The following is a 24662-nucleotide window of genomic DNA, read 5'->3' as shown; positions in this document are numbered from 1 at the left end:
CCTGCAATCCTAGCACTAGGGAAACAGAGACAGGACTGCCTTGAACTCATAGCAGTCCAAAGCTAGCCTAGGCTCCAAAGCAAGACCCTTGCAAGAGAGGGGAGGAAGGAGGGGAGAGAAGGAGAGAGGGAGGGAAGGAGGGAGAGAAAGAAAAAAGGAAAAAGAGAAAGACTGTTAGAGCCATCTGTTTTTATCAAAGGGCTGTAAGGAAGTCCTTTTTATCATATGAATACGCCCCAAAGGCCTGTGAGTTGATTCCCTGGGGAAAGTGCTTGTGGCCACTGCCAAGCATGATGACCTGAGTTTGATCCCCGGGAACACACCTGGTCACCCAGCAGAAGGAGAGAACTGATCCCTGCAAGTTATGGTCTAACCTCAACACATTAGTGGCACCTGTATACTCATGCTACATGCTCTCTCTCTGTCTCTCTGTTTGTCTGTCTGTCTCTCTCTGTCTCTCCCCAACACACACACACACACACACACACACACACACGGGGAGGGGCAAGAGAATAGATAGATCATACATACGTACGTACGTACATACGTACGTACATAGATGTAAACACCCAGGAAAGAGTTGCCTTTTGTTGTTTGGGTTCAGCGAAGTGGGCAGGAGGCTCTTGGAAAGTAATGACTTCCTCATTGCTCTAGCATTTCCGCAGAATACAGAACTTGTCAGAGAAGGCTGATGCACAAATGCCTAAGAGACTTTTACAAGAGAATAGAGCATGGACCTCTGAGGGACCCGGATTCAAACAAATCAACAAGGAAAGGAACAGGTTTTGAGACAAGGGGAGCAGGGAGCGAATGTAAACTGGACGTTGATTATGTCAACAAATAACGTCTAATGCTGCCGGGTATCATAAAGATAGTGTCTGTGTTTTTAACACCCGTGGGTAATGTAGCTGATGGTCCCAGATGATTGGTGGTGCCTGGGGCACACTTCCCTTGGCTTTGGTGTATGTTTGAAACTTGTTATTTCGAAGGAGGGGAGAATACAGGTTGTCACAAGTAGAAGTTAGGAGAGAAGTGGCCCTAAGCAAAGAGGAGAACAGAGCCAAGCGTATCACAGGTCCTTAAACAGCAATCATTTATTTAGCTGTGCACATTTATCTGTCCACAGTGAGGAATCACAATTTGATCTTAACGTTAGGTCCAATGTACAGGTGATAGATCAGAGCCAGGATTCAAACCCAGCTCTTTGGAAGAGGCTGACCTCCCCCCAACCCCACTCCCCTTATTCCACATGGCTGTGACTGAGCCTTCCACACAGGGAAGAGCTGAGAATTCTGCACAGCGCCTGGTTGAGACTTGAAATTCACTAACCGGGAGGTAATTGACCACCCGGGGATGCTGCTGACCGGATGAATGAATGTATTTGGAAGTCCAGCTTGGTCTCTGAAAGCTGTCCCAGGGGCACAAGACCCAAAGCCAACTGGAACTTCAAGGCAGGGCTGTGAGAAGTCAGAAGGTGACAGGTCCTGATGTTGCACTGACCCTGTTCCCAGCGCCTCTGTCACTCTACGGTAGGGCTCCCATGGCCCCTGCACAGAGCCACGGTGTAGGAGTCCGAATTTCAGGAGAGTCTCTCCCGGTGCCCATCCCTACCACCCTAGGGCCCCGAGGCCTCTTTATAAGTGTGTGCCCAGAGTCTAGACCAGCACTACTCGGACCTCCCGCTCTGCTCAGGCTCTTCCAGCCAAGTCTGCAACACCACCAACCAGGTGGGCTGGCCGCAGACACTTTTCAGCCTAGACCGCTCGCAGAGATTTTTAGTTTGACGTAGCCGGCCTCCTCCTTTTTTCTTGATGCCGCCTATGGTGCCTTGTGAGGCCCAGAAACTAAAGGAAACTTGCTTTGCTGTCTCACTTGACCTCATGCTATGTCTGGAAGTTTCTATTTAATTGTCATGGGAGGCAAGAAACAATCCTACATTCTTCTGCTTCTCCCTAGAATTTGGCTAATAGTCACTGAAGTATTCGAACTTCCAAGAGCCTTGGGCCAGCTCAGACTTCCAGGATCAAGGAACAAACAAACAGTAGTAGCCAGATCAGATCAGGGACCAGGAGATAGGGGCTTTGTCAGACCCTCCCATAGCCCACTGGGGCCCCAGTAGTCATCTGTTACAAGGGGACAAGCCTCCCCTAGGAACCAATAGGAGTCCAGGAAGCAGAAACTCAGAGGTGTTTTGCAGACAGATGACACTATAATCAAAGATGGGCCTTTTTTGTTTTTGGAAGTGAAGCCCTGTGGTTTTGGCATTTCTGCCAGGTGTCATTTATCACTGAAGATTTTATTGGACAGCAATTCAATTACCTACCCTGCTGGGAGAAGTAAACTTAGAAATAATCCAAAGGAAGGCAATTTTCCTTTGCCTACAAGTGCATACATAGTTCAGGCTACAGGCTTTCACTGAGAACTAGGTTTTCAAAGCAGGATCCCCGGCTGGTCTCTATGATGCCACTTGGGAACTGGTTAGGAACCTAGAGTCGTGACCCTCATGCCAAGTTCAGGAAGTCAAAAGCGGAATGTTTTACAAGACCCCTCTAGGAGACTCTTCAGTGTGTTAAAGTTTTCAGCTTGATGAGTTTGCAAGCAGCAATGAGAAGCCATGTTTGGGGGCTTGGCAGAAAGAGAATGACACACAAGACCAAGCGTCCATTCTCTGCCATCCTCGGCAGATCTGTAGAGTCACGCAAGCTTCCGGTCAATAGCATCCACAGTGGCTCTTTAGAGTGCATGGCAACTTGTGGGGTACAAGGTAGGGATCCACTTACTGAACCTCTCTTTTGCCCTATCCCTTGTCAAGCCAGTCCATAGTAGGTGAGAGAGTTATTTCGGACCCAGCACAGCACATACATCTCTGCCTTGGCAGTTCCTCAGAAATACCTTTCTTCTCCCGGATACTCTGTAAGGTCATAGACTCACAAATCTACTCTAAAGCTGGAGACATGGCTCAGCGGCAGAGCTTTCCAAAGCCACCTACTCCTGACCTCTTAATTGCCTCTTCCTTCTGTGCTTTTGTGACTCTGAGCACATTCACTCATTCATCCCACTCAGGTACTCTAATCCTCCATTATCCACAGAAGATGCAGTCTAGGAGTCCCAGTGGACCCCTGAGACAGTGGATAGCACCAAGCACTTCTGTTCCTAGACAGAAAAGTCTGACAACAGAGCTGATAAGTGACAAATGAGGGGATGGCTAGTAAGATGAGTCTTGGTGCATGACTAGCCTGGGAAGAACCAGAAAGGCACACGATTTCATCTTGCAACTCAGCTTAAAATGTATTACATGGAAGTAAACAGCTTTCGCCCTCAGACCACAGCTGACCATCCCTAACTAAAACCATGGGAAATAAGCAAGGATCCTGTGGGACTACAGAATCTATGTAACAGCCCTATGTGCTAGACGCTGGCTGAAACTGGAGACCCAGAAATAAATAAGATACACCTGCCTTTGAGAAAGCCCATTCTAGACAGGAAGATAAAGGCGCAAAGCCACAGTTGAGCAGGAGTGCAGTCTGGTCTGGGGGTGGGGGTGTTGGGTACAATAGCAACATTGTCACTAATATTGTTGCAGTCTCTGGGCTAACAGGAATATGGCTAGTATGTATCCACACAACTGACCTCCAGTCCAAAATAACCCTCTCACCTACTATGGACTGACTTGACAAGGGATAGGGCAAAAGAGAGCTTCAGTAAATGGGTCCTCACACAGCTAGACTGTAGCACTTTGAGGATGCCTTGGGCTTCTGCAGATCCCTGAGAAGATGAGATTTAGTGGATATCTATGAATATATTTGGGGAAATGGTTGAGATTTCACCAGAGTGACTAACCAGCTAGGTTCCTGTGCAGGCTCCTCTATTTCCTAGGCATTCTGCCAGACTTGATCCATATAGAATTAGAGACGAAAGGTTCATAGGAAAAGACCTAACCATGATGTCTAAGAGCTTCAGATCTCTGAGAGAAGATGACGCATCACATGACAGAGAGGGCAAGATAAGAATCTGATTAGCGTAAAGGCATCTTGGAAGATTCGAGAACTGGATCACCCAGATGAGACTCAAGCAGAGCCTGGAAGGAATATGGATTTGGCAGCAGAGATGGCAACAAGTACAGCAGGCAGGAATGCAGAAGGAGAAAGGCTTGGAAACAGAAGGGCAGACAAACACAGCACATGCATCCCTGTTTGCTTGTTTGATGAGAGAGAGAGAGAGAGAGAGAGAGAGAGAGAGAGAGAGATGACGTTTCAGCACAAATAAAAAGTCAAGAGAGGGCCAGAGCCCAGAACCACAAACACACATTCTGACTGGTCTTTGAAAGTTCCAGAACCTTCTGTTCCTATTTAGGAACAGGTTACATAACCATTATTCTGAGCATTATGGCTTTGTGGGAAAACATTAAGTTCCCTTAATTTTTTTTTCTCTGTTTGAAGAAGAAAAGTACTGTGACTCCGGTCTTACAGAAGAGGTCACGGATTGCCTGACAACTCCAACCACATCTGCAAAGCAGCTGACCAGCTCAGCAGTCCTGAGAAATGGGTTCTCGATACTAGGAAGAAGGCTACTGTTCTGGGTTAGAAAGCAATGTATGTGGAATCTAAGGCTCTTTGGCTCTAAGAAACTAGGTGTCAATGTCAGCACAACAACAACAACCACACACACACACACACACACACACACATCACTAGCATTGTGGAAAAGATAACAGCCCATGTAGATGCATGTTCTTATTGACTAGCCTTGGGGAGGTCAGGATCCACTGAGGAGGAACAAAGGAGCAGAAGGCTAGAGCCTTTAAAGGAAGCCCAGCAACTGCCTTCAGTTCCAAGACTAGTTTCTAGAATCACTAGAGTCTCCATTATTCATGGGCAGCCCTACCTCCTCAACCCTTGGGACTGCTTTCTCTTGGATGCTTCTGGAAACCAGTAAGTATGGTAGCCCTGGTGTTCTAGGGACCAAAGCTACTAAAAATTCAAACAGAAAAACTGCTTGTTGTAGGATGAAGAAACCCAGTTTACATGGTCTCCAGCAGCCTCCTGTCTTTCAGGACTGTCTCCTCTCTATTCCCCCAACGCCCTTAACGTTGTGTGGCTTCCTTACAGGTTCTTTCTTTGGACGGAAAGAGGAATTTAGGTGTCTGGTTGAATGACTTTGTACTCACAGAAATCAAAATTAACAAGGGGCTGGGGCAGAATCACCAGATGACACTATCATTACATCACTTGATTTTGCTATTCAGACTGGATAGCAGGGGGCTGGAGAGATGCCTCAGAAGATAAGAACACTGGTTGTTTTACCAAAGGGCCTGGGTTCAATTCCCTGCACCCACACGGCAGATCACAATTGTACTCCAGTTCCAGGGGATCCAAGGCTCTCGTCTGACTTCCATGGGTACTACACATATATGATATGCAAGCAAAACATCCATGCAAGTGTGCACAAATACATACACACACACACACACACACACAAACTTTTTTTTAAATAAAATAAAGGGTTATTTATTTAAAAAAATAAAAAAGACTGGCTAGCATCACATAAAAAGCCAAAGAACCAGTTATTAAATGGTAAAAAAAAAAAAAAAAATGAAGCAATGAATCAAATTGGGCAAACAAATGTGACAGGGTTAGAAGGCTCAACCCAGGCACAATTGCCTAAGCTACTTCATTTAGTCACTGGGGGTGGGGGGTGGGGGTGGGGGATTCCTGGACTAGAGAGACGACTCGCTGGGTAAAGTTATTTGTTGCTAAGCCTGACAACCTGAGTCTCCCGGTTACCTTTCTGTCAAGTTGATACAACTGGAGTCACCTAGGAAAAGATGGCTCCATTGAGGAATTGCCACCATCAGATTGGCTTGTGGACACAACTGTGGGACATTTTCTAGATTAATGATTGATATGGGAGGTCCCAGCCCCCTGTGGGTAGTGCCACCGCTGGGCAGGTAGTCCTGGGTTGTACAGAAAAGCAAACAGAGCAAGCCAGTAAGCAGAGCTCCTCCATGGTCTCGACTTCAGTTCCTGCTCCGAGGTTCCTGCACTGATTTCTCTGTATGACAGACTGTGACTTGGGAATACAAGACAAATAAACCCTTTCTTCCCCCAAGTTGTTTTTGGTCACGGTGTTTATCATAGCAACAGAAAGCAAAGCAGGACACCCAAGGACCCATGGGAACCAATGGCTGCAAACTGTCCTCTGACCACTACAGACTCATAATTTTTTAAAAATAAAACAAGGCTGCAAACTGTCCTCTGACCACTACAGACTCATAATTTTTTAAAAATAAAAATAAAACAAGCCCCACAAATATCCACTCCTACATAAGTAAGCCTCAATTTAGCATGGTTTGACATACAAAATTTTTCTACTTGGTGCAAATGTGAAAGCCATATGCATTCACTAGAAGCTGTGCTATGAGTTCCCAAGTTTGATCTTTTCCCAGGCTAGTAACAAGAAATAACATCCTGTCTCTCAGTGCAAAGCAATAGTAAGCCACCACAGTCAGCTGCGAGATCACAACCAACTAGGGAGCCGCCAAGCCTCTATAGTGTGGTACGGATAAGCTGTGATGTAGTACGGTTAATGTGCTTGATGAAGTTTAAGCTTATGATATTTTTACTTCATGATTTTTGCAACCCTTTCTAAGCCAAGAGCATTTATATGGGAAAAATAGGCCCCAAAGCATACACATAATCTTTTTGGTATGAAGAAGTAAGAGGTTGGGCCAGGGCTTGAAACAGCCACTTAACTTCAAAGCCTTTTTCCTATACTGTCTACCTGATTCATTTTCTCTCTCTCTCTCTCTCTCTCTCTCTCTCTCTCTCTCTCTCAGGCCATGGGATAAGAAGCAAGCAGGTTTTCCCTGTGGTCTCCTGAAGTATTAGTATTTGATAGCTCTGGATCTACCTCAATTTCGAAATATAAAAGGAAGGTTTCGGGAATCTAGGGACAGGAGAGAGATGTGGGTTTGCCCTTTCTCCTCAGTTCTAGCTGCCAAGCCCAGTATGGGAACCAAATGGAACAAATCAAAGTTGGACATATCAAAGCTTCCGCACTATGCCCTCGGAGGACCAAGCTGCCCCACCCATTCTTAAGCTTCTACTCCAATTAGTTTCAAACCCAGAACAATGGTTGTGAAATCACCGTCCATCCACCTGACTCTGTATCCTGAAGGCCATGCAGAAGAAGGCCATTCTCCAATACACACACTGTTTAAGGAAGTAGAAATGGGCTTCTTAGCCCAAGAAAGAATTTAACTCAATAAGCCACACATGAAGTTTCTTCCTCTATGAGGACCTCAGCTGTGGAAAGCCTAAGACTCTGCTCTGTCCAGGGGAGGATGCTGCCTCCAACGTAATCTTTGTTTAGCATCAACAGATGTTTTCTGTGGCTCCCAAAGAGCACAAAGAGAGATCTAGTGACTCTTTTCCATGGTTCACCAGAAGCAAACAGAATGAACGAATAACAATCGTGTCATGTTTGAAGGGCTTGGGGAATCATTTAAAAATGTATCCCTACTTGAGGAAAAAAAATCAGACGTCAGAGATTCAAGCTACTGTAGTGGGTTTAATCCCAGCACTCCAGGGGCTGATACAGAAAGATCTAAGGTAGCCTGGGCTACAAAGCAATACCCTGTCTCCTTCATGTCCTCTTTTTTTTAATCTTAATTTTTAATTGTTTTAATTTTTTAAATTTTGTTTGTATGGGTGCTTTGTTTGTGTGTGTGTGTGTGTGTGTGTGTGTGTGTGTAGGTGTGTCACATGCACGCCTGGTGCTCACAGAAGCCAAATGAATCTCCTAGTGCTAGAATTACAGATGGCTGGGAGCTGCCATGTGTGTAATGTGAATTGAATCCAGGTCCTCTGTAAGAACAGCAAGTGTTCTTAACCACTGAACTATCTCTCCAGCCTGAATCTTTTTTTTTTTAAGTAACTCACTGAGCCCAACTAGTGCTGTTCCTATCCAATGGTTCACACTTGGTGTCCAGTCATCCCCTAGAGGAATGGTTGGCCCATCAATCACCACACTTTCTCAATAGCTCCTCAGCTAGGAGTGGGACCTCCTGGACTCATCGCCCAGTGCTGCTGGAATGTCGGTTAACCCGATCTCCTGCAGGTACCCACAGCTGCTGTCAAGTCCAGAGGACAGTTTACAACACTGCTCTGCTCCCCTCAGCTCTTCCTGCCCCCTCCAGCAATGTCCCCTGAGCCTTGATGGCCTGGATACAGACATCCTATCTAGGGCTTAGCACTCAAAAAAAAATCACTTATTTCCAGTGTTTTGACACTCTGCATTAACTGTTGCACACTGCAAAAAGAAGCCTCTTTGACCATAGCTGACAGCATCCCTCGTCTATTAGTATAGACATAACTATTTAGAAAGTAGTTTCACTATACAAACATTTACCAAAAAAATAGTAGTCACCCCCAACTCCAGAACCTAGGACCTCCCCAGCTATAGACTTTTGGCCAGGTTTCCAGTATCAGGCATGAACTCCCTCCTGTGGAGCAGGTTTCAAATCCCATCAGAGAGTCGTTGGCTCTCCCGATAAAGGTCATGTAACAATAGTCCAGGAGGCTCCACCGTGTGTATGAGTGCATGGTCCAACACTAGGTAAGACCATTTATGCCTCCCCCTCAATGGTCTTCATAGCACCCTCTGGCACCATGGAAGCTAGCCAACAAGGAAGATTTCCAGTTGGCACCAGGCTGACTTCTCTGTGTTTACCAAAGTGTATGGTGTCATCAGCAACAGATCTTACCACTGAGTTATGGGCAACACTCTGTCTCAGACAAGCAAAGAAATCAGTGGCCCAGGGACTAGGCCAGTGTAGCTCAATAATAGAGTGATTGTGTTGGTATAGACAAAACTCCAAAACAAGTCCCCAGTAGTTAAAAGGGAGAGAAGGACTTAGAGAAGACTTTTATTGCCCCTGAATGGGCAATGAGGAGAAAGATACAGAAATGAGGTAAGGTCTGTGACAGTTGAGGAAAGGTGACCATAATGAGTCCCAGCTGATCCCTAGGAGCCATAAGTCAAGATTTAAAAAACCAAAACTTCTAAGATCAACACTTTTAGTTTTTATTGACCATTTTTAAAAAACTTTTATATATATGTATGTATGTCCATGTACCTTGCACATGCAGGGACCACAAAGGCCAGAAGAAGGTGTCAGCTCCCTTGGAATTGGAGTTACAGTTATGAGCCACCATGTGGATGCTGGGCATCAAACCCCAGTCTTCTGCAAGAGCAGTCAGTTCTCTTAACTGATGGGCTATCTCTCCAGCACCACTCCCATTTAAAAAAAAAATATTTAAATAAGATCAACCTGTTTAAGTCTCATGATAACAATGAAAAGTACAGGAGTCTCATATTTCAGACCAAGGATTCAATCGTTGGCTGTTCGCTTTGGCAAGCCTGTTCAATGCATTTGGAAAACATGGATGTCCAAACTCCACAGGCCTAGCTTCAGCCATCAGTGCAGATTCCCAGCCCGAGGAAATCCCAGAGCTGTTCTCATATCCCACTTCCAATGGGTTACCCCTAAGTCTTCCCCCCAGATCCAAACCAGTCCCCAGATGCTGAGTCCATTGTGGCTCTCCTCAAAGAACACTCTCTCAGGAGTTCCATGCTTCAAATTTCCCCACTTGTCCTTCATCTGGGACATAAAAAAAGATGATTCCAACAAATCACACCTATTTGGGGATAATTCATCAAAATAATTTTTTTTTTTTTTGGTTTATATCTCTGTGTGTCTCTTAGTAGCTCATCCGCAAAAACGAACAACAAACAAGCAAACCACTGTTCACGTTACAGATCCAGTCCAATGGAGAGCTTGAAAGCACAAGGCAGACCAGGCTGCTCCCCATCCTCACCAGCCCGCACACCACTTCTGGGAGAAGTCCGAGGTCTCCCTCCCCTCATCAGTGCCTGGTTATCCGGAGCAGTTCAGCCTTCCTGCCAGACTCCAAACCCTCCGTCTTCAGCCTTTTGATGGAGGCCAAGACCAGATGGAATGCACAAGTCTAAAATAGCTGGCACAGTAGTCCCAGGGACCATCAAAAAGAGTCTCTCCTCCTTCTCAGAAAGTTTGCTCGGTTTTGGAAATTCCCCAAGGTGACTTTTTTTTTTTTTCTTTTCAACCACATTACTTGGATCTGACTGAAGAGCGGACCAAACTGGATGCTTTGGGGGAAGAAGGCCAAACTGGATTCTGTGGAGGAAGAGAAGATTAAAAAACAAACACATTTATACACAGTTAGGGACTGGGGATAAGGCTTAGCAGTGGAGTCTAGCATGTGGAAAGCCCTAGGTTCAATCCCCATCACTGGGGGGAAAAAAAAAAGTTAAAAAAATAATAGTAGCAGCCTTTCACTGTGATTTTCCTTATATGTTGGGTAAAATACTAAATTCTACATATGTTGCCTCATTTGTTCCTCATTCCCATAAAACGGGGTCTCATGTGGCCCAAAGTTACTATATAGCAGAGAACGGTCTTGAGCTCTAAGATGAAAAACAAGCTTACAGAGACTAAGTTACCTGCCTCTAACCATCACCTGCTAAGTTACAGTGCAAAGATCTGGATCCAACCATCTAGCTCTAAAGGCCGTGTAATTAGGTGTTGTTCTGTGATGTCTAAGAAGAAAAGTCTGCTACTTATAGATATTTCCCAGATACTTTCAATACGTGGCTGGCTGAATCCACAGATTCTGGAAACAAAGAAACAGACTACATTGAAGCAATTTAATCAGGTCAACAGTAACAAAATGACAGGCTCCTTATCAGCATTGTATATCAGAGAACACCTCTGCTGTTACCGTTTCTAACAAGAACTTGTAACCCAGAGTTTGGCCACAGGGAGAGAGAGAGAGAGAGAGAGAGAGAGAGAGAGAGAGAGAGAGAGAGAGAGAGAGAGAGAGAGAGAGAGAACATACTTATATACAGGGACCAGAAAAAGATATGAAATGAGCCTGAGCCCTTGGAGCTGGAGACAAAGGCATTTGCTGGACTCCCACCTTGTTACAAGTTGCTAGGATCTGAACTCTGGTCCTAACAATTGCAGAGCAAGAACTCCTAATTGCTTAGCCATCTGCCAGTCCGTGGGTTTATTTATTTTGTGGCCTGGAACCCAAAGATCCACCTGCCTCTGCCTCCTGACTATTAATTGGGATTAAAGTTGTGCGTCACCACACCTGGCATGTGTTTCTTTCTTTAAAAGATTTATTTTTTTTAAAAATTATGTATATTTAGGGGAGGAGTGAAGTTGCCCACAGAGTCCAAAGGTGTCAGGTCCCCATGGAACTGGAGTTACAGACACTTATGAACTGTTTAACGTGACCTTTGAGATCCAAACTTGGGTCATCTGCATGATCAATATGGACTCTTATCTGCTGAGCCAGTTCTCCAGCTCAGCACATAGTGTTTCTAAGTGACTTGGCCAGCCCTGAAGGCCTCTGTGTTTGTAGCCTAGGCCTCACTTCACTCCTACTTTAGCAGACCTGAGGCATCAAGGGTCAAGGACATCAAGGGACAGAGGTACTGTTTAACTTGCACAGCATGTGGGTAGCTGTGGGCTCTGATATATCTCCAATCCTACAGACTGTGTTTGTAGGTGACACTCCTACCCATAGCCATGCTAGCTAGTCTCTAAAAGCCAGGATGAGATCTGGCCTGTTGCTGAAGTATCACATGGCAATATGGGAGAGGGATGTTGAAGAAAATGAATCTATTCATCGGTGACTTCAGAAGGGCTAATGTTTTACTTAGTGGAACAGGGCCAGACCTCTCTTCTCACAGTGCCTTGGCAGAACTCTCTCCACTGTCATCAGCTGGGAATCACTTGTCTTCTGTGCAGTATGACAGGAGCAAACACAAGCCCATCATTCCACATGCTTGGGAGGCCAGCCTTCCTGAACTCAACAGAGCATGGCTCCATCACAGGGTGGGGATCACTGGTTAGTCTACAAATTAACATGGTGCCACTGTGAGCCACTTCCTTTGTCCCTACCCCTACACACTGCACAGCAGGGGGCCTTTCTGGGTGCTTTTCTTCTCTGAGTCTCCTGAGTTGAAGAAGACTCAGACTCCATCCTATCTACTGAAATGTAGCCTGCAGCCTGCATGGCAGTTAGATTGTGAGAAGCTAATAGTAAAGTTCAAAATAAATAAAGCCAATGGCCAAAAGGGATCCTATTTTACCTTATAAAATACCTGTGTTTGTGTGTATGTATGTGTACAGCTGCCTTTGTGTGTGTGCATGTATGTATCTGTGCATGCGCATTTGTGTGTGCATGTATGTATACATGTGCATTTATGTGTATGCATGTATGTATGTGTGCATATGCATTTGTGTGTGTGTGCATGCATGTATGTGTGCATATACATTTGGGTGTGTGTGCATGTGTGCATGTGCATATGCATGCATGTATGTATGCATGTGCATTTGTGTGTATGCATGTATATATGTGTGCATGTGCATTTGTGTGCATGAGCACAGGCACATCATATAGTGGTGTGCATCCGGAGATCAGAAGACCACCTTGGGTATCAGTCCTTCCACCTTGTTTGAGACAGGGTCTCTTTCTTGTTTGTTGTCGCCTATATTGGGCTGTGTTTCCAACTCTCATCTTGCCATAAGAACACTGGGATTACAGATAGACGTGCTGAAAGCTTTTTATGGGTTCTGAAGACTTAAACCAAGCTCCTCATGATTGAGCAGCAAGCACTTTACCAAGCCGTTTCCCTAGCCCACCCCCCCCCACACACACACACACATACACACACACACATCGTCCTTTAAGATAGGGTCTCATGTGGGCCAGGTTGACTTAAACTAGGTATGCAGCCAAGAATGGCCCTGAACTCTGTGTCCACCTGCCTCCACTTTCTTAGTCGGAATTATAGGTATGTACTACCACAACTGACTTACACAGTGCTGGGAATCAAGCCCAGGGCTTCATGCCTGGGAGACAAGCACTCTATAACCTTAACTACATCCCTACCCACTAATTTTACCTTTCAGTCTCCTACCAGTCTTGTCCAATGACCTAACATACTTTATTACATCTAGTTTAGCCAGAGCTGGGCACAGCGGAAGGCTCCTACCTATGGTGCTGGTGCTCTTGACTGGCAACTTTAGTCCTAAGCAGGGTTTGTTCTCCCTGTTTCCTACTGCTTGGGGGAAAACCCTGCCCTCTACAAACAACCTCTTCAGGAGGCCTCACCACTCTTGCCTCCCTCCCGGAGCCATGGGTATCCTCCCCAACACCTCCTCCCATTCCAGAAACCTAGCCCAGGTAGGACCCAGAATAGTTCTCACCATGGTCATGTAGGTGCCCTCTGACTCTCCACTTATTCCTCTCTCTGTCGTCTCCCACGTAGTTATGGAGGAGTAGATATGCTTCTGGGGTGGAGAGAATACAAAAATTCCTAAGCGACATCCAGGAAGGAGAGCCCCTACTCCTGCTCATCAGGCCTCAGCTACCAAAGCAAAGCAAAGCAAAACAAAACAAAACAAAAACAAACAAACAAAAACCAACAAATCCAAAACCAGAAGAGCTACAGAATTATCAATGATGATCATTCAGGCTCCAGACTTCTTGGACTAATTCACCAGGAAAGGGCACCAACTTAAAAAACAACAACAACAACAACAAAAACATCTCTGCATCTCTAAGCATTGGCTTGGCTGCAGGGAGCCCACTCTTATCCTGCAGAATAGCTTGCAGGCCTTGGTCACTTCCTTCTGATTAGTCACGGCAAGTTAATATTCATTATCAGCTGGCTGTTATCGTCTCTCAGAGAGTTGATATGGCAAGAACGGCCCTCCTTGAGCCTCACGGCTGTGAGGGCTAAGGACTGTGATTCCCCATCCTGTCGCTCTTAGGGGGAAAAGACACGATCTCAGGCTTCTAAGGGTTGAACCTTGTTAAAGAAGACTCCTACCTTTGGGACAAAGGCAACCCAAAACTCAAGAAGCCAACGGACCAAAGAGAAGTGTCTAAAAGTTAAAATGTGGAGAGGGGGAAGGAGAAAAGGAGGGGGGAGGGAGGGGGAAACTATTGGAGCTCAGGGAAATGAACTAATCTCTCAGCTCCTATTTATAACTCCACTTCAAAGCCCTGTGACAAGGAAGTCCATCTTGCTCTCCTCTAAAGGTTCCTGAACACCTGCTCTTAATCAGTAAGCCCTAGCTCATGAAGGTAGTGGAGCTTTCTGATCTCAAGGTCAGGGCTCTTTCCTGTACCTACGCCCAGGATCTGCCGCCCACGGCTGATCTGGCCCGGGCTACCCTGCCCCAGCCCATTTCTCAGAGGCAGTGGTAAAGGCTTCCCAAGTCACTGCTGTGCACAAAGCCATGACCTATGAGCTGAGAGCTGAGACTAATGGGTAAGACACAGTTCCCGAGTGGCAGTCTCCACCCTACACCTCCCCAGGGTCTCCTGCTAAAGTGTGTGTGCATCCGTGTCCCCCTCAGAAGGCAGGCCCTTCTCTCACCTCTGGATTAATCTTCTCTTTGTTCTCCAGGCTCTTCACAGAAGCCATAGAACTTACTGAGCTGTAAGGCATAAGAAACACACAGAGTTAACTTCTGAACCTCGATTCAAGCGCACCTAGAAGGAACGCTACATACACTAAATGGGACTTTCACATCCAGCAAGGCACCTACATCACACAGGACCCTTCCATCTCTTTCTGATTCTTGGAAGGAACTAAATATGCAAGAGCAGCTCTTCTGGGGAAATGGGAACCATTCTGGGGATGGTTTGGCTGAAATGTGACTTCACTTTTCTGTTTTCACACTAGCACTGGCTGGGCACAATGGTTTTGGAAGTCCCAGCTACTCCTGAAGCTCCCCCTCCCCCACCCCACCAGGCTGTGTGCTCTGACCTTTCCTGATCAGGCCCTTCATCTTTGATCTCTTGGCCAGTTCCCTCATGTGTTTGTCATTAAATTTATGGCTGGATTTTTTTGTTCCTGTTCTGATCTAAGGCAGAATATTTTTTCTTTAAGTATAAGCGTGAAAATAAACCATGATTGTAAAGTTGTATATTCTCACTGTTAAATGAATCAGATACTACAGGTTTCCAAGTGGTTCCCTTACCGGACAGGATCTTATCTTTATTGTCTAATAACTCCTCAGAACTATTCTTCAGATCCTCTGTCAATGACAGTCTAAGTGACTCTCAGACAAAACATGCCCGGCCCACAGGCTTCTGACATGAATATCGTATTGTTTCCTTCTTGTAGTTGAGATCATACTGCGAACTTCCCCTTACAACCTTCTTGATATATAACCGTCCCATGCCATTACATGCTGGCTTGTAATGTAATGGTATATTCAATAGAATACCCACTCACCCAGTCATTGCCTCTCTGGAAGCTGCTCGAGCCACAGATTTTTATTAGTAGCTAAGTTACAGTGACCGTCTTTATGTGGGAATCTCACAATAGCAGTGTTTCTTTAGAAGGCTGGCTTTCCTTAATACCAAGGACCATGGTACAGACATAAACTGTGAGTGGAAACTACACAGTCTCTTCATCTTTTGCTCAAATGCATCATGACTAGAGAGATGACCCTTAGAGGGGCCAAGCAAGTTCAAAGCTAAATCAGACAGCTCTGGGAGTGTACCTTAGCAAGCACAGTTGCTTTCTTTAGAATGTACACACCCCTGGGAAAAGCCACTCAGGCAGCAGTTCTGTGACTCGGTAGAAGAAAGCTTGTCTAGAATGTGCAAGACACAGGGTTCAATCCCCAGCACAGGAGGGGAAAATAGGCAGTAATCCTTGGTCTTCACGGGGTGGGATCTTTCCCACTGCTGGGATTTCAACTGGGACATTAGCTTAAGCTGTCAACATACTTTATTAATATTCTATAAACTGAAGAGCTGCCAATAATCAGTAAAGTTCTATAATCTGTGCCCTGGCATTTGGACATCACTTGTGAGAACAAGTGATGACGTTCAGATAAATAACACATTTCAAGCCAGGCCTGATAGTACAGACCTGCAATTCCAGTAAATGAGAGAGTGAGGTAGGAGGTAAGTTTGAAGCCAGCCTGGGGTGCACAGGGATTTCCTGTCTCATTCTCCTTCCCAATTAATAACTTCTCCTATGCAGTCTTTGGGTACTGCCACACCTTGTGCATGAGGTCTATATATGAACTGTGTTCCACTTAAGCCTCCATTTGTGAGGGAGATGATGATAAACTGTATAACAGCAAGGAGAATGAGCATGGTATGGCAATGTCCAAGCCTTTCTGAAGGGTGGTACAAAGGGCATCAGATATAACAAGCAATGTCACACCACAGGGCGCTGCTGGCCCTCTCTTCCACTTTGGATTAGGTAAGACCAGGCTCAGTTGGGGTGATGTGGCTATTCTTCCACTGTAGTTTAGAGGCAGTGTACACACTCAGCCTCCTAACTGGAGGGGGGACGGTCATGTACCTCTTATTCCACTTGGCTTTCTTCACAATTAATATCAAAACCGGAAGCAGCAGGAAGGTGGCACAGACGATCCCCACAATGATCACCAGCTGATTTCCATTCAGGATGCCCTGCTGACCCTTATCAGTTGGAGGAGTTGGTGAAATTGTCCCTGGGGAAAGGGAGAGAGCATTGAGAGGGTCTTAGTATTCTAGAAGGGAGCCGAGAGCCTTATGCTAAACAGCAGCATCCAGGTCAGGAAGCAGAGAGAGAAAGCCAGGCTGCATCCCATATCAGGACACTGAGACACCATCCCCATTAGACTAAGAACAAGTCCAACCTCCTTTGCTTAGCCCTAACGTGTGGGTTAAAGATGGCGGGAGAAATGGCTGCCTTTTCCTATGCTAGAGCAGCCTTTACATCACTCAACTCTATGTTAAAATTTGGCTTAGCAAATGACTAGAAATAGCAGGCATTTTTCAAGGCTACTGACATTTTTATGGGCAAATAATTATTTTAGAAAGAATATACGCTATAATACCCAGCTCTATAGCGAGAATGCTATATGAGGCTTCAGAGTATGCTACCAGCACAGTGTCCTTCACTCAGCTCATCTGTTTCTTCTAAAGCCATATATCAGCATTTCTTTGGGACCAGAGATCTCTAGGCAGAGAAGATGCCCACAAAGACAACTGGTGTCCAGTTCCTGCCTTCAAGGAGGGAGACAAACACAAAACCAGAGATTCACAAGCTTCTACATGCATGACTACAGATGCCTGTATCACAGAGAAGGGGGTCACAGAGAAGGGGGTGCTTGCTTCTGTGCAGAGCATGGGGAGAGATCTTTGCCAGCAAGTGTTAGATTTTAACGTGAATTTTAAAAGAAACATTCAGTTTGTTGGGCTGTTGATAATATGGCGGAAGGAAAGGCTGGGAGGGCATGGTGCTTAGCACTTGGTGGCCTGACAGAGTGTTCTGAGGGGTGGAAGCAGCTCCACAGCTGCCTTCAGAGGCTGAAGCTGAGGATGTGGTAGGAGCTGGAGAAGCAGTGGGGGCCAAGTCTGGAAGGAGCTTCACCTCCTCTGCAAAGAGTGTGTCCTCTTTTTGCTACAGGTCACGGAGAAGTCAGTTCGAGTTGTATCTATAAGTGGTGCAATGCAGTGCTCCACGGTGACTTCGATGGATGGCCCCGGGGGCTAAGAGTGACAGCAGGGCCCGGTTAAAGGCTTGTCTAATAGAGAAGACAGCCAGGACTAAGGTTGGAGAAGGCCTGAAAGGAAGGCGGCCTCCAAATCAGCAACAGAAATGACAGGACACACTCGTCTGTTAGATTGGGAAAGCAACAGATCAAGGGCCACTCCCTGGCATCCCAGTTACATAACCACACCCATGATGGTGGCCTTAACCAATGCCGGGGAGACGGGATGAGGGAGGGGCATGCGGATGTGAAGGATCCATGGAAATTGGTGAAGATGAAATATATACATGCATACAACCCCTACCGTCCCCCAAACCAGCCCTTCTCTCCCTCATCTCTATGCCCTCATCTTTGGATTCAGCCAACTGTGGATTGAAGATAATCTTGGGGAAGAACTGTCTGTCATCTGCCCCAGGATGGTGTGTGGAGACAAGGATGGGGTGTAGCCCTGTCTACGGGTGAAGCGGCCTCAAAAGGAGGTAAGCCCCCATGCCCCACCTTGGTGTGCTTTCTCTGTGGAGCGGAAGGCAGGCTTGTGAGAATAGAACACACATAAGAATGAAGAAATTAGCAGCAATCTAGAGGTGATCTTTAGTATACAGAAGGCTTTATATCTGTTATAAACAATTGCCATTTTTTAATATGGCATTTTCAATGGAGGAGAAAGTTCTGGAACCAAATCTCTTCAGATATCAGGAGACCCATACGGCTGTTTATAAACATCTGTGCCCATCTAACCGTTTCCAATACAGAGTGTAGATTAAACACAGTGTCTAATATCACTGTGGTGAGGAAGACTGGGGACCGATGGTCTGCACACCACTGGTGATATAAACTAGAGTGGGCCCAATAATCTGAGTGAAAACAGAATTGTAGGGTGAGAGTTGATGTGGGGCGCTGGCAGGAGAAGGAACTGAGTTGAGCAAGACTGAACAAGAAAGGGAGAAAGTACAGGGTCAAAGAGCCAAGCCTTTAGGCTCCCCAGTGGATGATGTCAGAGCGCAGGGATTAGCGGCACCCAGGGCAGAAAGGAACTCATCAACCCCAGGAGGGTGTGTGGAGACAAGAATGGGTATAGAGTTATCTATGGGTGGGGCTGCCTCAGAAGGAGGTACCCCATCTTGGTGTGCTTTCTCTGTGGAGTGGAAGGAAGGCAGGCTTGTAGAGAATAAAACACACATAGGAATGAAGAAATGTCTTGAAGAAACTCATCTGACCTGCTTCCCACTTCAGCTGGGACCATTTGGCACTGGCAAGAAGGTGTCTCTGGCCTGAAGCCCTGAAGCCCCTCCCTTTCTAGTCGTCTCCCCCACCCTGAGCCGACCACAGATGGCTCCTTCAGGCCTGGGTGAGGGAAAGTCTGCAGCCCACATCCTGACTGCTAACAGAGTTAAGATTTGACTTTAGCCTCGCACAACCTGCCTCAGTCAGTATGATTAGGTCTCCCTTCTCCTGGTGCACACTGTTTGCCAGAATGTAAACCCTTTCATCAGAAGCCCCTCTGCTTCTCCTTCTGGAACATTCCTATTTTCTCTCCATCACTTGCTGTCTCCCACAGTTTAGGATTAGTCTCCCTTCACGTGGATGTGCAACTCCCTCAAAGCCAAGCAAACTTGACTTGGGATCTCCACTCTACTTCACTCCAAGCTCCCATGTCCTTACAGCAGTGGACTGCGCTGGCCATGAGTAGGGTTTGGCAAAGCCTTGGGCCTCATTATACGTTAGCTCATTATATGTTAGGCCTCCTTTCCAGGCCTAACAGCATGCAGAAACAGCAAAGAGAGCCCAGGCATCTGGTGAGCCAGGTTGATGGCAGCTCACTCTCTCAAGGTTGTACAAGTCCAAGGTCAGCCCCTAGAAGCAGTGCCTCCTTCCACTGCGCATGCCTGGGACCTCCCTCCACTGCGCATGCCTGGGGGCCTCCTTCCACTGTGCATGCCTGGGACCTCACCTACAGCTATAGCCCTGTTGTCATGTGTAACCCCTTAACTCTCTTTACCCAAATATTAATTACTTTGAAATTCGTCCTGGACCACATGCAGCACAATGGTTTTCCTGGACTCCAGCTTTCCCACGTAGATGCTGCAAGTGTAGATTCCTTGGTCAGACTCCTTCACTGTTTGAAGTTTGATTGAGCCATCATTGCGGGAGATGTCACCTGTCAGGTCTACACGGTTGCGGAAGCGGCCCAGGCTCTGGAATTTTCCACTACGCATGTTGGAGTCATAGCTCAAGACTGTCTCCTCCTACAAGGAAGGGTCAAAAGCATGAGGCTGGGGGAGGACTATGGGGGACATCTCACAGCTGGCAAGGCTCTGCCATGCAAGGGCAAGAAGAGGGTTAGATAACACAAAGTCGTGTTTGTTGACGTTTGGCCCTGGTTCTTCCTCCCAGCCCCTCCTCCCAGAAATAAGACTCAAAACTCAAAAATATATTTACAAATACCTTGGCCATAGAGCTAAGTCATCTTCTCTGACTAGATATAACTTAAAATAGTTCATCCTATAACTTAAAACATTCTAGCCTACATTCTGCCGCATGGCCAGTTACCTATGTGCAGGTACCAGGCATCCATCTCATCACATCTTCCCGGCGAATCTCCCGCCTGACTCTATCCCAGAATCCTTTCCCTCTTAAGATGCTCCCCCTCCAGCCGGGCAGTGGTGGCACACGCCGTTAATCCTAGCACTTGGGAGGCAGAGGCAGGCGGATTTCTGAGTTCGAGGCCAGCCTGGTCTACAGAGTGAGTTCCAGGACAGCCAGGGCTACACAGAGAAACCCTGTCTCGAAAAACCTAAAAAAAAAAAAAAAAATGCACCCCCTCCCATTTCCTGCCTAAGCCATAGGCCATCTGCCTTTTAATTGACTGGTGATGCGTCCATACAATACAAAAGATACTCTCACTACACTTGTTCATATGCACTTGTACAACACGTGTGTACTGGCGAAGCACACCTCAAACCATAAACAAGTGTTTCATCAGAAGAGGTAGGTTTTAAAGGGGTCCGTGGCTCCAGCCTGCAATCGTAGCTACTCAGGAGGCTGAGGCAGTTCAAGTGAGTCATTTAACCAGACTCTGTCTCAGAATAAAGAGTGAAAAGAGGGCTAGGGTTATGGTTGTGAAGCAGAGTGCTTGCCAGGGACATGTGAAATCCTGAGTTCAATTCCCTACACCAAAGCTAAGGACAAGAGAGGGACAGAGGAAGAGAAAGAAACAGACAGACAGTGTCAGAGACAGAGAGAATGAGAATATAAAGTAAGGTTAGTTTACTCCTTACTCTTCCAAAAAGAAAAAGAAAAGGCTTTTTACTTTATTGTGCAGCGCTTCCGGTTAGATTTCCCGCAGGCAGCTAAAGCACGTCTAAAACTGACTGTTACCCCCAAACCAGTTCCTTCCCGTCTATCCCACTTTCGGTAAATGGCAATGTCTTCTTCCAGATGCTCAAGCCAAAGGTCCTGGAGTCATCTTTAGCCCCTCTCTTGTGCAGCTTGTATTAACTCCCCAGATCATCTGTGCCCTCTGCCTTCAACATACACCCCCAGCCCAGCTGCCCCGTCTTGACTCCCTACTGTGGCCCTGCCAGGCCCACGCTAGACCTCATCTCCACCAGAAGCATCTCTGCAGCACCAGCTTTCTCACCTGCCTCCCTGCTCGCCCTTCCCCAGCAGACGACAAGCCTAAGATCCAGCAGGCGGCTCCTCTGCTCTAAACCCTCCCCGGCCCCTCATCTCTCCTAGAGCCCATTCCTGACTCCTTTCCTCTCTCACGTCTCTCTTCAATTCCATCACTGAATTCAGTTACCCAGAGGCCCAGCTACTTCATGAGAGCTGATCTCCAGGCTGCTGCTCTTGCCTCTTCTGTAACTAGAGCCCCCAGGCTCCCCTCTTCACCTTGCTCAGACCACTATATAAATGTCACCTTCATGAGGCTTCCCTGACTATCGACAGAGACTGCGAGCTTAATGGTTCTTCAGAGGTCCCAGAGGTCTGGGCTAATCCGAGGCTTTCCCTGAGGTCCTGATGTGTGGAGAAGGAACATGGCTCCTTCTATAAAACCAGGAGCATGCTTGCCAGAGCCTTTAATGGTCTGGGGCTAAGGCACAGGGGACTGTGGCTTCAGATCATGAGAACAGAATTTTTCCCACCGTAAGGAGCTATGGGTATTAGACTCAAGGCTAAGTGTATCCAGGTGGTAGTGCTCTTGAGACACCCTGTGCTCCCATTGTGCAACACTGCCTGATTAGCTTCCTGCTGACTGCATCCCATTGTACGATCATTTCTGCTGACTCTGTCCCATTTCTCCCCTAAAAACACAGGGTACAATGAGTGCTGTTTTGGTTTGGTTTTTTGCTATTTTGGTGCTTGCTTGCTTGCTTGCTTGCTTGCTTGCTTGCTTGCTTGCTTGATTGATTGCTTGAATGGACTTTTGAGGCAGGATTTCTCTGTGTCGCTCTGGCTGTCCTGGAACTAGCTCTGTATGCCAGACTAGCCTCAAACTCACAGAGATCCACCTGCCCATGCCTTCCAAGTGCTGGGATTAAAGGCGTGTGCCACCACCACCCGTCTTGGTGTGATACTTCTTTAAAAGCTTGCTTGCGTGAGCCATCAGCTTGTGCAAGACTTCCTGATGCCAAGCTTTCAGTTTCTTTACCTTCTCATCTCAAGGCCAACTCCCACTTAGGACCCTGCCAAGAAAGATCTCCCTGCTGGTCCAGGTCAGTTCAGCAGTGAACAGTACTTGTTCATACAGAGGACCCAGGGCCAGTTCCCAGCATTCACATGGTGGCTCATGGTTTGTATTCCAGTACCAGGGAATGTGATGTCCTCTCTCCACCTCCATAGACACCAGGCATGCATGTGGTGCATATACATATGTGAATGTAAATAAATAAAGATGTAAAGGTGGGACAAGCTCTTAGGAGTGAACTTGGGGCTACCCATCATTCCCTACCCTCTGCCACAATGCTGCCCTTTCTGATCCCCACAGATAGCATACTAGAGTCAGGTATGTGCCAATGTCTTTGTTATTGAGTTCACCTGGAATACATTTTAATTCATAAACTTTGCACTTTAACTTTTATCATCTATATGTCACCCATAAGACATGCTTGTTATATTTATTTACTGAGGGGCAGTTGCATGGTGTGAATGTAAAGAATCAGAGAACAACCTGTAGACTCTGTTCTTGCCTTCTACCATATGGGACCCAGGGACTGAACTCAGGTCATCAAGCTTGGCAGCGAATAGCATTACCTATTGGGCCATCTCACCAGCCTTCATTGTACATTTTGAGCCCTAAATACATCACCATGTCATAGTTGAGATCTGTTAGTCCAGTGAACTAACTTGCTATTTATTGCTTTATAATTCCCATGAGTTATCCCCCGCTCTGGCTCCCGAGGAGCTACCAATCCCAAGCCCTGGCAAGTTCAAACAGGTGAAGAAATTTTTCTCCATTACACAAAATGAGCAATGGAGCACCAGGCAAAGCTTAGACAAATGCACATATTAGGCTCATTAGGATAAGAATGTGATTGTACTCTTACACCTAGCCTATTACTTTCCTGAATAGTCCACAAAAAATAGCCCCTCTTCCCTTTGACAAAGATTGCACAGAGGGAAGGAGGTGAAAGTTATCTCAAATGCATTGGTCTCACCTTGTACAAAGCACTTACTATGTCCAACTACACATCGAGACTTGGGAATGTTAAAAGTTAAGCAACTTTCTATCTCCTCTTCCCTCTCCTCCTTCCCTCTCCTTCCCATGACTCCTCCTCCTCTCTTCATTTTTTCCTTTCCCCTCACCTTATTCCTTCTCCCCTCCTCTTCCTTATTCTCCTCCCTCACTTCTCCTCTTTCTCTTCAATCATATTTCCTACCAAGAACTCAAAGTTGCCTAGCCAGACAGCTAAAGCAGGAAGCCAGATCTGACAAACTCCAAGGCACAGGCTTTTACAATGTCACACACAGTCACACACACACACACACACACACACACACACACACACACACGCACGCACGCACACAGACTGAAAGCTGACCTTCCTCTCCTCGCTCTGCTTCCAGCCAGGGGCTCCGAGTACAATTACAATCATGCTTCCTTCTCCTTACCTCAGTATGGCTTCCTGAAGAAAACATCCAGTTTACTTTGGTCACCCGTTTCTCTTCTGTGCTCTGGATAGAACATCTCATCTGAGTTGTATCACCTACTCGGACTCTGAGATCTGGGAATAGAATGGCAAACTGAGTCAGGCATAGAGTATAATCAAATAGGCTTCCTAGACAATAAAGTCTGAGGGCCGGTGAAATGACTCAGTGGGTAAGAATGCTTATTCTGAAAGCCAAAGAACCTGGGTTCCAATCCCTGGTCAGTCATGACTGCTCATGGCCTTGGAACCCAGCATTCAGGAGCCGAGACAGACGGACCTGAGAGCTCACTGGTCAGCCATTCTAGCCAAAATGGTGGTGCTTCCTTTAGTGAGAGATCCTATCTCAAAGCAAAGTGGTGGGAAAAGATGGAAGACAACAAATACAACTGTGCCTTGTGTATAGGCAGCACACAAACACAAATAAATAATAAATAAAGTGTAGCTAAGGATTCTCAACAACAAAATGTCGCTGTCACCAAACATGTGAATAAAACATCCAAGAATCCTTTTCTTCTCTCAAAGCAACATGGTGTCCCAGCATAAGAGAATGGCTCACACCCGCCACAGTCACCATGTCTGAGGTTCCTGTTGCTTTTACACTCCAGTCAACTCTTTCTGCTTCCCTTTAGCTCCTTTATCTCTCCCCCTTTCCAGAATTCCTCTCATATTTGAAGTTCACAGTAAGCACAGAAAAAGCCCCCGCTTTCTGCTCACAGACATGGAGAGCCACCCCGGGTACAGCACAAACAGGAAGCACCAAGTCCAAAAACTGATTCTCATCTTTAACTTGCTCATTCTTCTAGTTGGGGGGAAAAGATGAATCATGGACAACTTTCTTTAACGTCTTGTACTCGTTTTTCAAGTTATTTTGGGACTGGCTTGAGATT

The 24662-nt window shown here is 46.4% G+C and overlaps 1 protein-coding gene and 1 long non-coding RNA gene across 7 annotated transcripts in view; one reads left to right on the top strand and one right to left on the bottom strand.

Annotated features, from left to right (window-relative positions):
* Positions 1-10419, top strand: part of Gm10684 (predicted gene 10684) — a 28431-nt gene extending 18012 nt beyond the window's left edge. Inside the window, exons 2-3 of the long non-coding RNA NR_033547.1 lie at positions 6836-7610; positions 9820-10419. This is a non-coding gene — a long non-coding RNA (predicted gene 10684). The remainder of the gene's footprint in view (positions 1-6835; positions 7611-9819) is intronic.
* Positions 9064-24662, bottom strand: part of Jaml (junction adhesion molecule like) — a 29379-nt gene continuing 13780 nt past the window's right edge. For all 6 annotated transcript variants that reach the window (XM_006510382.4, NM_001005421.4, XM_006510384.1 and 3 more), the window contains 6 exons: positions 23738-23850; positions 19641-19872; positions 16450-16600; positions 14500-14560; positions 13322-13405; positions 9064-10216 (listed from right to left, as the gene is read on the bottom strand). In XM_006510382.4, the coding sequence (XP_006510445.4) occupies positions 10151-10216; positions 13322-13405; positions 14500-14560; positions 16450-16600; positions 19641-19872; positions 23738-23850 (707 nt within the window). In that variant the 3' untranslated portion in view covers positions 9064-10150. The remainder of the gene's footprint in view (positions 10217-13321; positions 13406-14499; positions 14561-16449; positions 16601-19640; positions 19873-23737; positions 23851-24662) is intronic.

This window comes from Mus musculus, chromosome 9 (assembly GCF_000001635.26).
Source record: "Mus musculus strain C57BL/6J chromosome 9, GRCm38.p6 C57BL/6J".
NCBI classification, from domain to species: domain Eukaryota; kingdom Metazoa; phylum Chordata; class Mammalia; order Rodentia; family Muridae; genus Mus; species Mus musculus.
The sequence above is the reverse complement of the archived record's forward strand: the minus strand, read 5'-3'. Positions and strand labels throughout refer to the sequence as shown.